The sequence below is a fragment of the Sinocyclocheilus grahami genome, unplaced genomic scaffold, assembly GCF_001515645.1.
Source record: "Sinocyclocheilus grahami isolate Dianchi unplaced genomic scaffold, SAMN03320097.WGS_v1.1 scaffold51.1, whole genome shotgun sequence".
Lineage (NCBI taxonomy): Eukaryota > Metazoa > Chordata > Actinopteri > Cypriniformes > Cyprinidae > Sinocyclocheilus > Sinocyclocheilus grahami.
Window position 1 is genome coordinate 244,545 of NW_015505230.1, and position 16,191 is coordinate 260,735.

The following is a 16,191-nucleotide window of genomic DNA, read 5'->3' on the forward strand; positions in this document are numbered from 1 at the left end:
AGAGGGGTGGGATTTTTGTCAGTGACAAATGCGCCACTGTTTTTCCAATTCAAATCCAGTTGAGGGAAGAAAACAGCCGTTTACATTTAGGGCGGATGTAGGCGAGAGAAAGAGCGAGATGATAGAGGTGAGGCGGTCTCGAGCTTATGTTTCACAGTTTGCTTACTAAATATTGTCGTGTCTAGATGTCAACCATAAGTGTGCACTCTTAAATTAATGTGCCCCAGAATGCTTTAGAACCTATTTGGTTTCATTTAAACATCGAAGACACATACGTCATATTTTTTCAAGCAGTAAAAATCCATAATGAAAATGTCTGCAACTGTTTTTAGCACTGTAATAATCCTCGAATGACAGTGAACACAGTGCCTGGCTTCCAGGTGCGAGCCCATTTAACGAGCAGACAGACATACTTACCCTTTAATTATCATTGAGATCAGATGCAACCGCCCAGTCCAACACGAGCATAAAAAGAAACACTTTCCATAATGCAACGTATTCAGTACCAGAATAGTTTTGCATTTGTGTTTTAATTAAACACTATGCCCATCCACAGATTTTCCTCTGTGCATACATGTAACCAGAACCAATTTAAGAGGAGCTTGGAAGCTAAGCCAAAGTCAGTGCTAATGTGGAACTACAGTAGTTAGCGCACTCTCATTATTATTCAATTTAGAATGGAAGTAATGGTCAACCTTGACCTAGTATGAGCTTTAGTTGGTGGTCAAAAGCCTAGGAATATTTCACCTAAAAAAAATGTTAATTACATGGAAGAAAAAAAAAAAAAGTCATACGAGGGTTTTTTATTGTTTGTGTGAAATGTTCCTTTAAATGTTGTTGAATGAGCTAAGGTGCAGGGTGCCAGATAGCAGCAAGTTCACTAATAACTTTTCAAACTAAAATGCCTACAATGTTATGGCTAATAATTACTTTTTACTAAGCAAGTATGCTATAGGGTTCATTCTAATACTCTCTAAACCTCTTTTCCAATTCTTTTTAACACACCCTACTGTATTATAATTGATACACAAATTTATAAGGTCTAAATGATTAGCATGATCCAAGCATCTGAAAAACATGTTGTACACAATCTACTGTTGTACATCTCTTCTGTTGTCGGATTGATAGTTTTGCATGCATTTTTAGGAAAATGATACATCAGGCTTTTGAGGAATGTTTATTGCTCATCTCTCAATCACCATTGTATTGCATTGCACTAAAGGTTTGCCCCAAACAATAATAACTACAGAGCCCTGATTGTTTAAAGGTTCACTGAATTCATATTTAAAAATGTTTTAATAGACTATTATTTCATATGTCAGACTTTACAGGGTTAACCTTTGTGCCTTTCAATTTTTTCTTAGATAATGGTGCTGACTGACCCAGAGTTTGAAAGCAGTGTTCTCATCAGCTCAGATGAAGGTGCCAGTTATCAGAAGTACCGCTTGAACTTCTTTGTCTTAAGTCTTCTTTTCCATCACACACAAGAGGACTGGGCTTTGGCCTACAGTCATGATCAGAAGGTAAGATTTGCAGTGTACAAGCAAAAAAAAAAAAAGAGCCTGCAGTGGTAAATATCACAAATTACCATATTCACTTAATGAACATTCCTGGTCTTTCTGACGATGATTTGTCAGTTCATGCTATTCCAAAAATAAACATTCCAAAATGGGGTTTTCACAGCAGTAGAATAAATATTTTCTAAACTTTCGGTGAACTTTTTATTTTATTTTATTATATATATATTTTTTTATAAATGTTAACCATTAGTGAAATAGTTTTATCAAACTCATATTCACGATGGCTTTATTTCAGTATTTAATCAATTTATCCAATTAATCCTCTCTAGATAAAATAATGTCTGGCCCTACCATTTTTCTCACTGAATAGAGATTGTAGAGTGAACAAAAGGTAAGTGAACAGTGACTGGGGTTTTGTGCTTGTTTAAACTACATAGTGTAGGCTGGTTTATATCAGACAGAATATTTTTAGTTATTATATTTAGTTGGCAAGGGTGACTAAGTCGTGCTGTTTCTGCATTTTTTTTAAATTATTTTATTTGAATTATTATTATTATTATTATTATATATTTTTTTGCATTCTGGAATGCTTCTCAGATAAAATAAATTATGTGGAGTGCTGAAAATTTTATAATCATTTACCAAGGAGAAACCCTCCCACGAGAAAGAAAGATGAAGAGAGCAAAAAGACAGACCTTTGACTTTTAAAGGTCTCCTTTCATTTGGCAGTGATTCATATTCGTAGTCAGCCCGTAAAGAAAACCCAATAAAAAGTGTTTGAACAGAATGGACATCCAGCAAAATGAGCTGAAGCTTATAAATATATCCATATATCAAGAGAATATATCGTTGTCCAAACTTTAAATCGTTGTTTTACGATTAATTGTTTTATTGTGTCTGAATGTACGTCTACATTTACATGCAATACTGCAAGGACACATTAAATTAATCAAAAGTTACAATAAAGACAATTATAGTGTTACAACTACTGATAGATACGTGGCTACAAAATATTTCTGTTTCAAAAAATGTTGTTCATTTGAGATAGTTTTCAACATTGATAATGATTCTTGAGCAGCAAATCAACAAGGATGGATCATGTGACACTGAAGACTGGAATAATGATGCTGAAAATGCAGCTTTGCATAACAGAAATAAACTACATTTTAAAATATATTCAAATAGAAATATAATAAAATAAAACTTTTTTCAAATAAAAATTTGAAAAAAGTTGTTTCAAATTGTAATAACATTTCCCAATATTACCGTATTTACGATCAAATATCAATGGTGAGCTTCTTTCAAAAAGAATTTTAAAAATTTCACCAACCCCAAACTTTTAAACGGTAGGTTAATGTACAATGCATGGGTGCAAAGAGAGAGAGATTATGTTGTTCTTGTAGAATGGGTTCTTTTCATCCATGGGTTCTTTTCACTTCTGTCTCTAAACTTTTAGTGGTAAAACTTCGAACATCTCAGTCACTAGTCTCTGCACCTTCCATAATGATGTTATCCAGAGCCATACTGCAATGTGCTTGGAGACAGTCATGCTTACTCGCTCAAAAAATGACACACATTAATGCTGTTGCGACATGGCACTAAAGTGTCTCATTTTCTGAATCGACAGGGGTGGCTGACACTGTGTCCAGACTCATCACGGGCAGAGCAGAGCTGTGGATCAGGTCAACACCTGAAGCATTGTCTTATAGAGAGTTGTCAGGCTGGTCAGGTCCACTCGTTGACGATTCATTAAAAGCAGATGGTGGTTTAGGCCCGGCTTTCTCCCTTTCCTCAGAAGAACACCAGGCCTCTTACGTAAAGGAGCCTCTGGGAATCTGACAAAAGAAATAGCAATTGATCCCTGCCCACCCTCTCAGTCTGGTTAACTGAGGTTTCATTGACCAGCAAAAGTCCACAAAAGCCAGTCAGTGTCTTTAATGATACGAATAGCTGGCTCTAAACGGCTGGCTTTATGCAACAGATGATTGTGTTCACAGTGTGTGTGTGTGTGTGTTCATAATGTGTGTGTGCACTTGGATGGGTTTAATGCAGAGCACAAATTCTGAGTATGGGACACCATACTTGGCTTCAGGGGCGGACTTACCCATTAGGCAAAAGTAGGCGACCGCCTTGGGCCCCCAAAAGCCTAGGGCCCCCTAAAATGCTTTTCATATAGGATATGCGCATTAAGCGCGGAGACGCGAACGTTTGCTGTTTACGGTGTTTATTACCACGACAACCGTCCGAGTCAGTGGCGCCTGCAGGTGTACGGCTGCACTGTGAGTACCATGAGCGCTCAGACTGACCTGAGATTTGCCCCGTAAACATTTCAGCAGTTATTATAGGCCTGTGTGTCCCGTATTTATGTCGACTGAACCCATGCCGTTAATTATGAATGTATCAGTCTTTTGCATGCCAAAGTCAATTTCTGCATAGAAATATTACGCCAAATAGAAGCAGAAAATCGTGCTATACGCACTTTCATGAGATCGGGTTAGTCTACAACAATGAATTTGTTGGCTATTTTACAAATGGGAATGCAACGAATTCATGACAATGTAAAATTTATAGTGAAAAATACTTTAAAAGCATCTGGAATAGTGTTACAACTACTGATAGATACGTGGCTACAAAATATTTCTGTTTCAAAAAATGTTGTTCATTTGAGATAGTTTTCAACATTGATAATGATTCTTGAGCAGCAAATCAACAAGGATGGATCATGTGACACTGAAGACTGGAATAATGATGCTGAAAATGCAGCTTTGCATAACAGAAATAAACTACATTTTAAAATATATTCAAATAGAAATATAATAAAATAAAACTTTTTTCAAATAAAAATTTGAAAAAAGTTGTTTCAAATTGTAATAACATTTCCCAATATTACCGTATTTACGATCAAATATCAATGGTGAGCTTCTTTCAAAAAGAATTTTAAAAATTTCACCAACCCCAAACTTTTAAACGGTAGGTTAATGTACAATGCATGGGTGCAAAGAGAGAGAGATTATGTTGTTCTTGTAGAATGGGTTCTTTTCATCCATGGGTTCTTTTCACTTCTGTCTCTAAACTTTTAGTGGTAAAACTTCGAACATCTCAGTCACTAGTCTCTGCACCTTCCATAATGATGTTATCCAGAGCCATACTGCAATGTGCTTGGAGACAGTCATGCTTACTCGCTCAAAAAATGACACACATTAATGCTGTTGCGACATGGCACTAAAGTGTCTCATTTTCTGAATCGACAGGGGTGGCTGACACTGTGTCCAGACTCATCACGGGCAGAGCAGAGCTGTGGATCAGGTCAACACCTGAAGCATTGTCTTATAGAGAGTTGTCAGGCTGGTCAGGTCCACTCGTTGACGATTCATTAAAAGCAGATGGTGGTTTAGGCCCGGCTTTCTCCCTTTCCTCAGAAGAACACCAGGCCTCTTACGTAAAGGAGCCTCTGGGAATCTGACAAAAGAAATAGCAATTGATCCCTGCCCACCCTCTCAGTCTGGTTAACTGAGGTTTCATTGACCAGCAAAAGTCCACAAAAGCCAGTCAGTGTCTTTAATGATACGAATAGCTGGCTCTAAACGGCTGGCTTTATGCAACAGATGATTGTGTTCACAGTGTGTGTGTGTGTGTGTTCATAATGTGTGTGTGCACTTGGATGGGTTTAATGCAGAGCACAAATTCTGAGTATGGGACACCATACTTGGCTTCAGGGGCGGACTTACCCATTAGGCAAAAGTAGGCGACCGCCTTGGGCCCCCAAAAGCCTAGGGCCCCCTAAAATGCTTTTCATATAGGATATGCGCATTAAGCGCGGAGACGCGAACGTTTGCTGTTTACGGTGTTTATTACCACGACAACCGTCCGAGTCAGTGGCGCCTGCAGGTGTACGGCTGCACTGTGAGTACCATGAGCGCTCAGACTGACCTGAGATTTGCCCCGTAAACATTTCAGCAGTTATTATAGGCCTGTGTGTCCCGTATTTATGTCGACTGAACCCATGCCGTTAATTATGAATGTATCAGTCTTTTGCATGCCAAAGTCAATTTCTGCATAGAAATATTACGCCAAATAGAAGCAGAAAATCGTGCTATACGCACTTTCATGAGATCGGGTTAGTCTACAACAATGAATTTGTTGGCTATTTTACAAATGGGAATGCAACGAATTCATGACAATGTTTACATTCAAGCTATCTCATCCAGCTCATCCAAAATAAATTGTTGTTCAATACAAAACTGCCATGGTCTTTTAATAATCTTCTGAGTTTACAACTATACATATGTATTAATAAAATATCTTAAGACTCAACTAAATATACTCTCTTTCTTCCAATGATCCAGGGAGGGTACGTACAGATACAAGCCAGGCACTACTGCTGTGCTCACAAAAACAGTGACTCCATTAACGCTGGATGTTGTGGATGAATCTGTCCAAGTGATGGACACAGAATGAGACATAAAGAACATTTGTGCACTCTTTGCTTCAGTCATTGGAAAATATGAGGGATGTGTGTAGTTCAAAAATTGAGATTAAGGAAAGAAAAGAGATGTTTCCCTTTTTGGTTAAAAATGTTTTGGTACCTTTCCCCTGTATTCAATCATTTGCATTTGAGCTGCTCAAAACTGTTTTGCAAAAAGAGAGATTTGTGTAGTTTTATAGTTCATTTAATAAAATTTAAGAAAAAAAGGAAAAAGTGTCATTTTTGTCATGTCAGAGTGACATTTTTAAAGCTGAACTATCATTCATTTGTTGGATGCAAAGGCAAAATGATACCATTAGTCCACATTTATGAATATTAACCAATAAAAGGCTTTATAGATTTATACGTTTTATAGCCACATATTTCAACATGATGGGAAATGCCCCATTATGTTATTCCAAAACTGTAACAACACTTAACCCATTTAATACCATATTTCTCCAGCTACTGTATGTGAATATATTATTATATGTATTTTTTAAGTTAGTGAAAGTATGAGATTTATTTTTGGTCACAGTTGTTACCAATGGGAAGCTGAAAATCAGTCAAGACTCATTATAACATTGAAAACTTTATAATGAAGGATCTAAGAATTCTCAACAACCTGTGAGTGATCTGTTTTTTCTTTTTTCTTTAAATTAATTTAAATAATATTCAGTCATTTAATTATTCAAATTAATCATATAACAATTTATTAATTTTATTGACTTTAATTTATTAACATTTACCTACGTATTTTCTTATTGGTGATTAATCTTACGATCGTGTTATTGCAATGGATTTTTATCTTCATAAGTAAGAGATAAGAGATTGTCTCCATTTCAAGGTTTTTAAAGTCACATCTCAATGTTGTAAAGCAGTCATTTTGCAGTGCCTTTGCTTTGGTATAATCATACTTGTTGGCAGGGGCGGACTTACCCATTAGGGAAAGGTAGGCGACCGCCTTGGGCCCCCAAAAGCCTAGGGCCCCCTAAAATGCTTTTCATATAGGATATGCGCATTAAGCGCGGAGACGCGAACGTTTGCTGTTTACGGTGTTTATTACCACGACAACCGTCCGAGTCAGTGGCGCCTGCAGGTGTACGGCTGCACTGTGAGTACCATGAGCGCTCAGACTGACCTGAGATTTGCCCCGTAAACATTTCAGCAGTTATTATAGGCCTGTGTGTCCCGTATTTATGTCGACTGAACCCATGCCGTTAATTATGAATGTATCAGTCTTTTGCATGCCAAAGTCAATTTCTGCATAGAAATATTACGCCAAATAGAAGCAGAAAATCGTGCTATACGCACTTTCATGAGATCGGGTTAGTCTACAACAATGAATTTGTTGGCTATTTTACAAATGGGAATGCAACGAATTCATGACAATGTAAAATTTATAGTGAAAAATACTTTAAAAGCATCTGGAATGCAATAAAGTAATTGTAAAGCTGTTTTTTAAAGCATTTGCAGCATTGATCAAAAATATAAATAATTAACATATTTGCAGCAAATCCTTTAAATTTTAAGGTATTCAGAACAGAGCAATATAAAAATCAGACAAAGCAGCTATACAATTATAGGACAACGTTTTACATATATGCCATTATAATTAGGCTAGTGTTTTATTTTTTAACTGTACGGAATTATAAAATAAAACGCAAATTATAATCGGGCCTTCCATCAATTATAGTGATGAAAAAAATGACTCGCCATCTCCTAATTGGATGTCCCTTTAGAGAGAAATGCACGGATTACATAATGAACGAGTTTATTTTATTAGGAGTCTATTTTCGATTTTGAAGTATTTCGTTTTAAAGTAGTAATTTAAAGCTTTTTTGATCATGTCTGAGTTTAGGTTCATCATTGTGAAGCGCTCCTGTTCAAGCCCGAGACGGCAGAAAGCGTTTGTTTTCTTTATTTTATAAAAGCACAACGTTTTGTTGATATTGTGAGTGCACACAAATAAAACTAGACCCTTTACAGTTTAGAATGATTTATTACTCTTACCTTTATGAGTATTTTAAGTTGTTTCCACTCTTAGAAAAAAATGCAAGTGATCGCGCTGGCACCTCCATGTCCTGCAGAGCGCGCTTCAGCTTCCACTCTCCGCACAAACGATTGGATATGCACATTTATATAGGTTAAACATTTAAACTAACATTGTGAACTGTTTTATATATAGATTTTATTTTAGGCAAGTCCTGATGATTTGAGAAGGCTAAATTGATCAAACATAGGCTATAGGATATGATCAATTCACTCTCTGCCGCTGGCCTTTACTTAAAAAAACAAAAATAACTTACATTAAACGAACAAAAAATACTCCAGATGTTTTTCTAAATTTACTTTATAAAAAAATAGCTGAAACAGTAGTATAAGCTTTTTTTTGGGAAAAGGGGAAAAAGACGGGCTAGGGCCTATATTTGAGACCCGTGCAGGGCTTTAATCCACTTAATCCGACGCTGTTTTGTTCTCATCTGTGAGCATGCTCTTGATATATGTATTTTAGGTGTCTAAATGTATAATTGCCTTTTCATTATTTTTTCAGTTTTATTTAAATGTGTAGTTAAAACAACTAAAAATAAATGTATTTTAAAGTTTAGAATTAGACAGCCTTTGCACGCAGGCTTACGCTGAAAACAACAAAATGGAACCTCAAGGTTGATCTATAGGAAAATGTGTGCAAATGTATAGGGCCCCATTCCTATATTTTGCCTGGGGCCCCCGATTCACTAAATCCGCCCCTGCTTGGCTTCACGTCACTTCAACTTACTGATGCAGTTAGTCTGCTGTGATTAAAGGAAACATTTACAATGGAAGTGAATGGGGCCAATTTTTTGAGAATTTCAATGCAGAAATTTGAAGTTTATAAATTTATAAGACAGTGTAGCGTTAATTCTACTAATTCCACAATTTTAGCTGTTTAAATCATTTTTACAGTTGTTTTAGGATTTATGGTATTGCATTGTCATAGAAATTAAGTTTTAAAATGGGATATCACCACACAAAAATATTTGTAAGTGATTTTGTCTCATTAAAGAGAATTAAATGAAAATTCTGTCATCATTTACTCACCCTCAATTTGTTTTAAACCTTTATGAGTTTCTTTCTTCTGTTAAGCACAAAAGAAGATATTCGGAAGAATGTTGGTAATTAAACAGTTGACGGTAGCCATTGACTTCCATTGCAAGGAAAAAAAGTCAATGGCTACCGTCAAATGTTACCAACTTTGGTTACCAATATTCTTTAAACTATCTTCTTTTGTTTTCAACAACTCATACAGGTTTGGAGGGTGAGTAAATGATGAAAGAATTGTCATTTTATGGTGAACTATGCCTTGAAAGTCTTGCTAGCGTGCATATTGTTTACATCTCGTGCTGCACTATTGAGATATTCATGGATTGGCCCCATTCAGATTCACAAAAGGACAATGACAAGAAGATTTGTATTATTTATTTTTAAATCAACATTATGCTACAAGTGTAGATTGAGCTCATTGAACCTGGATTTTTTTTTTAAAACAATGATTTACTATTTATTTTAAGACTCGTAAGAACACTCGTCAGTTTCAGCTCTCTCAGATCATCTTTGTTAAGAAGCTTTTCGAGAGGTTTCTGACCACGATAGGCTACAAACAAAAGGTTTTAAATTAATTTCAAATTTGTCCAAATAAATTATAGGTTTCTTGTTAAATAAAATTCATGAAGAAATTGATCTAGTACTATGGTCTGAACCAAAAACATTATGTTTTGTAGTCATTTGCTGAAACTATGGAGTCAAGGTTTTTCTGGTTATATAGCAAGCGTTTTTCTACTTTGTTTGTCATTCACAAACTATCAAACCCAAACTGTTGTCTGTGTACTTTAACAAACTAACATTTTTGCTAGAAATATTTAAAAAGCAAGTATTTCAGTGTCACAGTATATTGCTATTTTGTTTCTAGAGGGCTCTTAAAAGTGTGCCCTTTTCTGCTGCCTTTGACGTCACAACTCAAGATAGCCGCTGATAAAGAGCTTGAGGACTGTTTATGTTGTTGTGGTGCCATGAGCCCACCAGAGCGTTCTCCAGGTATTATAGACCCTTTCCTGGAACATATGTTTGGTGTGGAAATCTTCCAGCTTTGGGTGTGCCTGGAAGAGCCCAGCACTGATTCACCAGCAGCATAGAGTTGAGAATAAAATTCAGCAGCTAAATTATGCATAGCAGATGGTTGGGAGATGACAAAACTTTCATTATCCTTCAGGCACAACTCTGGCTTCTTCTGTCTGATCTTTCATTTTAAATTGAAGAAAAGTGTATCATCATTGTCTCTACTAAGAAATTCAGCTGCTGTTTCTTCTTGTTGCAGGAGTTGCCTAAATAAATGACAAATAAAGTATACCCACATTCTATCATACCAGCATTTTACTCTCGATAACAGACATGTCAGTCTCAAAGTTCGCTTTAGCGTCAGCTTTATCATGCCTGTTGAATAAGATTGCAAAGAATTAATTTCAGCTTCAGTGACTTTGGATCATTGCAATATTCATATACGTGTTTGTTTTGTCATGCTGTTTATATCACATTGTTTTATGTTGTTATTATAGGCTGTTTTATGCATCCACACTACAAAAGGAATGTACTGACATATTTTATAAGATGAAATGTGCAATTCTTATGACATTTTCTCTTTTCTGTATGAGCCTTAACAATTTTCAGATGTTTTCACAGGTTTGCTCCAAAAATGCAAGCAGTTCCAACCATAACAAGTTTTTATTAGATTTACATGATAAAGATAGCATAATATAATACATATCATTAATACTATAGCATTATAATTAATTATACAAATCTGTATATGGGTCAAAGACATTAAGATGTCCTCATCAAAAGAAATTTACAAAATAGATTGTATGTCCATAGAAAGCACATGAAATGTAAGCAAAGTGTCTACTTTTAAGGTTTCAAATAAGTTTTTGGAGAATAAAATTTCAAAATTTGGTTTAAATAATGTTACATTGTCATTCGGTGTAACACAATATTTATGTAAAAATTCAAACAGCATGCTTATTCTGACATGTACATATTAAAATATATAAAATAATAAGGGAGCATATTAAATTTGATTGTGTTTTAAATTAGTAAAAAAAATATTACTGACAAATGGGCAAAACCTAGGATAGTGGCAAATTATATATATAAAAAAAGTAAAATTACAACTAATTAGTATTTGGGGTGAAAGTGATGATTTTTGTTGTAAATATGCCTGACAAGATTGTTACACTGAATTACATTTTAGTGGGTCTCTTCTGTAAATCAGGGAAAAATGTATGATATTTATTTTTTGTTCAGAAAAACAAAATTGCAATTAAATTAAATATAATCATTTTTGAATTTTTTTTATTTTGGGGGGGCGGGGGGGCAACAACAATTTAAAGCAGTATTACACTTATTGTTTGTGTAAAAATGTAGTTTTCACAAAAATATTAAGCAGCACAAATGTTTTCAACACTGATAATGATTCTTGAGCAGCAAATCAACGTATTAGAATGATTTCTGAAGGATCATGTGACACTGAAGACTGGAGTAATGATGCTGAAAATGCAGCTTTGCATCACAGAAATAAACTACATTTTAAATTATATATTCAAACAGAAAACAACCGAAAATGGAAAATAATATTTCACAATGTTAATTTTTTTTTAAATGAAGTTTTGAGCAAATAAGAGTGGGTATAAGTGACTATATATATAATATTTAATAAAAAAATTTAGCCCACACCTATAACTATATCAGACAGATGAAATATATAATAAAATCTCAATTCAAAAACCACACAAAAAAGCACCATACAGTATATTTGTTCTCTTTCAACAGAATTAAATTTGATGGTATACTTTCTCTCCGCAAGTGGCCACTTATATCATACTTTTGTCTTTACCGTTTGACAATAAAATACTTTATCTGCTTTCAGTGTTAATCATTTTTAATTAAAAAAAAAGATTATATTTGGATTGGATCCACTCATGGAATCCTCCAAAATGAATACAGCACCAGAGTGACGCTGTGATGTTCCAGGATAAAAGCGGCTAGAGTGACAATTTCTTATGAGAGTTTGTTGCTTTGTTTCATCAAGAAAAGCATTAATCTGTTCAGCTGGGTGCACGTCATTGTCAGCTACTTCTGGAAAATCTGACACATCAGATAAACACTCTGACTGGTTTATCACTGTGACTCACTTGAAGCGTCTTTTGTGTCTTGTCTTATGGAGTCAAAAACAAACACCTGTCTTCCAAAAGAAAGAGCATGTTTCATTGTCAGATTTTTGTATCCTGTTATTGTTTTTTGTTTTTTTTTCTTATGAATTCCCTTCATAATATTTCTTAGAGATGTTAAAGAAAGAGGAATGCACTAAAAGAAAGTATGCGCTAAAAAGTTTTTGCTAAAAACACCCACTCCAAGCATGGCCCTTTCGGAAATAAAGAGAAAATAGTAGGCCTAAGCATGTATATGACCGAAACTGCAATAAAAAAAGAGTGTGAAAGAATTTGTGCATATTGGGCAATTTATATAACTGGCTATTTTCAGAATGGAATATGACTTACTGTGCAGTATGTACTGTACACTGCACTGCCTACTATAAAAAAAATAGTGAAATTGGTTGCATTTTGCATGGGTTTGCATTTTATTCGTATGTGAAAGTGGGGTCTAAATAGTATATATATATATAAAGTTATATAAATAAAATTACTATTCAAACACTATCAAGAGTGAGTAATCTTGCTCCTGATGAGTGCTGATATTCAGAATAAAAAAAGGTATGAGTTTGTCACTATTAACTTCTTGTTTATTCTTGTTTTATCAATCTTACTTTTTAGACACAATATTGCCAGTTACTTTGTCTGCTTTTTGCTCTGCCAACAAAAATCATTCCAAACAAAGTGTCCAAAAAACTTGTTTTTGAACAAATCAATTGAGTGAATGATTCATTGGCTCACTTATATATTTTTTTGTTACTTAAGTGATTTGTTCCTGAATGAATCAGTGTTTTAAACTAATCGATTGAGAGAATAATTGGCTCACTTGTTTTGTTCCTGAAAGTATTAGTGTGCCAGAACAAATAGTTTGAAAAATGATTTAATGTCTCGTATAGACAGTCACTTTTCGACACCTGCTGGCATAATAATGTAACCTGCAGCTGAGTTGCTGAAAAATCTCCACCGGACTCACTGAAACAATACTATACAAAATTAACACTAATACTGTTGAAGATCAGAACTAACCATAACTGTAAATAATACACATACATTATATTTGAATGCTTTAAAATAATATGTTACCTAAAAATTATCATTCTGAAATCACTGGCCAGTATACATTGTGAAAATAGCATGAGTAGTGTGCCGTTCCAAACCTGGTGCTATTTGTGTGTGTGTGTTCTGGCAACATATATGTGTATCTGTGACCTTTTTGCTTCCTGAGTACTCAGCATCAGTCTCTGTGGACATATAAAACACATCCGCCATATTCAAACTCCAGTCACATCGTCAGTCCTGTAGTTCTCCAGCTCTCTGACCTCTCCCCTGGGGTGAATGCCTCGCGGGGCGGCTCGTAAAAGCCTGTGGATAACTCCTCAGGTGCTCCCTGACCTTCCATCATTCACAAAGCTGGAAATACCTCCCCAGAGAGACAGACAGAGAGAGAGTTGACAGAGGGTAATATATTGAGAGATTGAGCAAGACGATCGCGACCAGGGAGGAATGGAAATATAGGAATTTATGCCATGCTTTCCAGAAAGATACAGAGAGAATTAGAAGAGACAGAGCTGGTGTGATACTGTATATGTCCTGGGTGTGATCATGATCTCAATGGGGTTTTTAAGTATTTTAGGCCTTATGTGATTTTTAAAATGATGTTTTCACAAAATAATTACATTATGTAAAACAAATTGTTTTCATATATAGGGGGGGACATTCTAAGTACATTAAATATTGCATTTTGTAATTAATTAAAATAATGCATGTGCTCATGACTTCAAGAGAGGTATTTATTGATATTTTTAGGTATTTTAGGCCATATTTTATTATTCTTTTTTTATTATTATGGTTTCACAAAATAACTATGCTCTTTAAATCTGAGTATTAAAAATATATATTTAAGTACATTAAATTATTATTTTGTATTATGTTATGGTATTATTTCATTAAAGTAATGCATGCAATCTTGACTTTATTATTTTTTAGGTATTGTTTTTAGACCAAATATACATTTTAAAATGATAGATTAACAAAACAATTATACTATTTAAAACAAAAATATAATTAATATTAAATTATTACATTTTGTAATTAATTAAAATAATGCATGCAATGCTACTGTTCTACTGTATAAAACAGATGTATTTGGGGCAGTCGTGGCCTAATGGTTAGAGAGTCAGAATTTGTAAACCAAAGGTCGTGGGTTCGAGTCTTGGGATTGTAGGTGAGGGGAAGTGAATGACCAGCGCTTTCTGCTACCTTCAATACCACAACTGAGGTGAGACCCTTGAGCAAGACACCAAACCCCCGACTGCTCCATTAAATAAAGTACATTAAATTATTACATTTTGTACTTATTAAAAATAATGCATGTGGTCATGAATAGAAGGGGTTTTAGGCCAAACATACATTTAAAAATGATGGTTTCACAAAATAATTATACTAATAAAAAACACAAATGACATTAATTAAATTAGTTAAAATAATGTGTGATTAAAATAATACATAATTACAAAATAGTAATAATTATAAAATAATGAATAATAATTGCCAAACTGTGTAACTGTTCATGATAATTTTTTCCCATACCATCAATGATATTTTGACTCAAAACTGCTTGTACACTGCTTGTACATCCAGGAAGTTTAACCCATTTAACTCATTAATTTAGACTAACAACCACTGCAATGTTCCCAAAACAAAAATAAACAAATAAAAATGTCCATGAATGAATGCATTATGCTGCCTTAATATTTTGAGGCGTATCCCTCCTTTTCTTACAGTTTAGAAAAAAAAGGTAAAATCTATTATTTAAAAAATAAATCTATATAAACAGAATTATGATCTACCTTTTCTTAAAATGCATATTTACCCATTCAGTGTCCCATGTTTCCCGTCAGTGCTCTGTATACAGGTCAGGTTTTATCTAGGGCAACTTTTCACCGTTTGTCTACGTTCTCCTGTTTATGCCGCTTTTATCCTTTCAGCTTTAGTTCTGAGATCAGCTTTGGTCTCTACTGCATTCCAAGTCCTAGATCTACATCGAAGGGCAGCTTACAACAGCGCTTTATATGCTGTCAGCCTGACAGTGCTGGGTAAAGGTCTATAGTAGCTCAGACAGATCTTTAAAGAGCCAAGCCTGCACAACAGTGGAAAACCACAGAACGCTGTTAAGTGAAACGGGGCTCTGGATCGTACGGTTCTCTGGGGCTTTTCTCAGCCCCCCTAATTGACTGGCCAACAGTGAATCAGCGAATAGTGTGAAATATCTGACAAGGACTCAATACCAGCGCAGTAAGCTGCCATGACATGAGAGAGTCTCAACTATTCATTGGTAAACAAAGAGAGCTTTCCCTACAATGCGCTTCAAAGCGACAGAAGAATAACATGTCTTGCGATGCATTGACTGTTATGCAACAGTACGAGTACAACAGCTCCTCTTTAGATATCTCCCCATGGGGTGCATATTTAAAAATGAATGTACTCATCTTTGAGTCGATTAGAATAACTTCCAGCCATTCCCTGAACCGAAACCCCCCCCCCCAAAAACAGATCTTGGTCTTCAGACTGGGTAGTTCAACTGATATGTTAATTTAACATGTTACATCAGGCTGACCTTCACCAGTGTGCACTTGCATCAGTGTGATTTTTTTATTTTTTTTTTTCTTCCTTTTGATTTTGCTTCCTTTCATAGGTCACGTGCAGCTTTTTTTTTTTTGTGAATGCCATGAAGATCCATTGTTTATATTTTAATGACTTTGGAAAATATGCTCTCAATATTTCCAGAAAGATACAGTAATGATAATGACCTCAAGATGATTTTTAGGCCATATATAAATAAATCATCTATACATATATATATAATAATATATGATCTTAAAAATAATGTAGAATTACATTAATTAAATGAGTATATTTAAATTAATTAAAATAATATATAAATAATTCCAGAAATATTTTCAAT

The 16,191-nt window shown here is 34.7% G+C and overlaps 1 protein-coding gene across 1 annotated transcript in view; it reads left to right on the forward strand.

The window, feature by feature from the left end:
• The first annotated feature begins 350 nt into the window (after window positions 1–350).
• Window positions 351–16,191, forward strand: part of LOC107583213 (VPS10 domain-containing receptor SorCS3-like) — a 96,914-nt gene continuing 81,073 nt past the window's right edge. Inside the window, exons 1-2 of the mRNA XM_016269363.1 lie at window positions 351–380; window positions 1,365–1,523. Of these exons, the coding sequence (XP_016124849.1) occupies window positions 351–380; window positions 1,365–1,523 (189 nt within the window). The remainder of the gene's footprint in view (window positions 381–1,364; window positions 1,524–16,191) is intronic.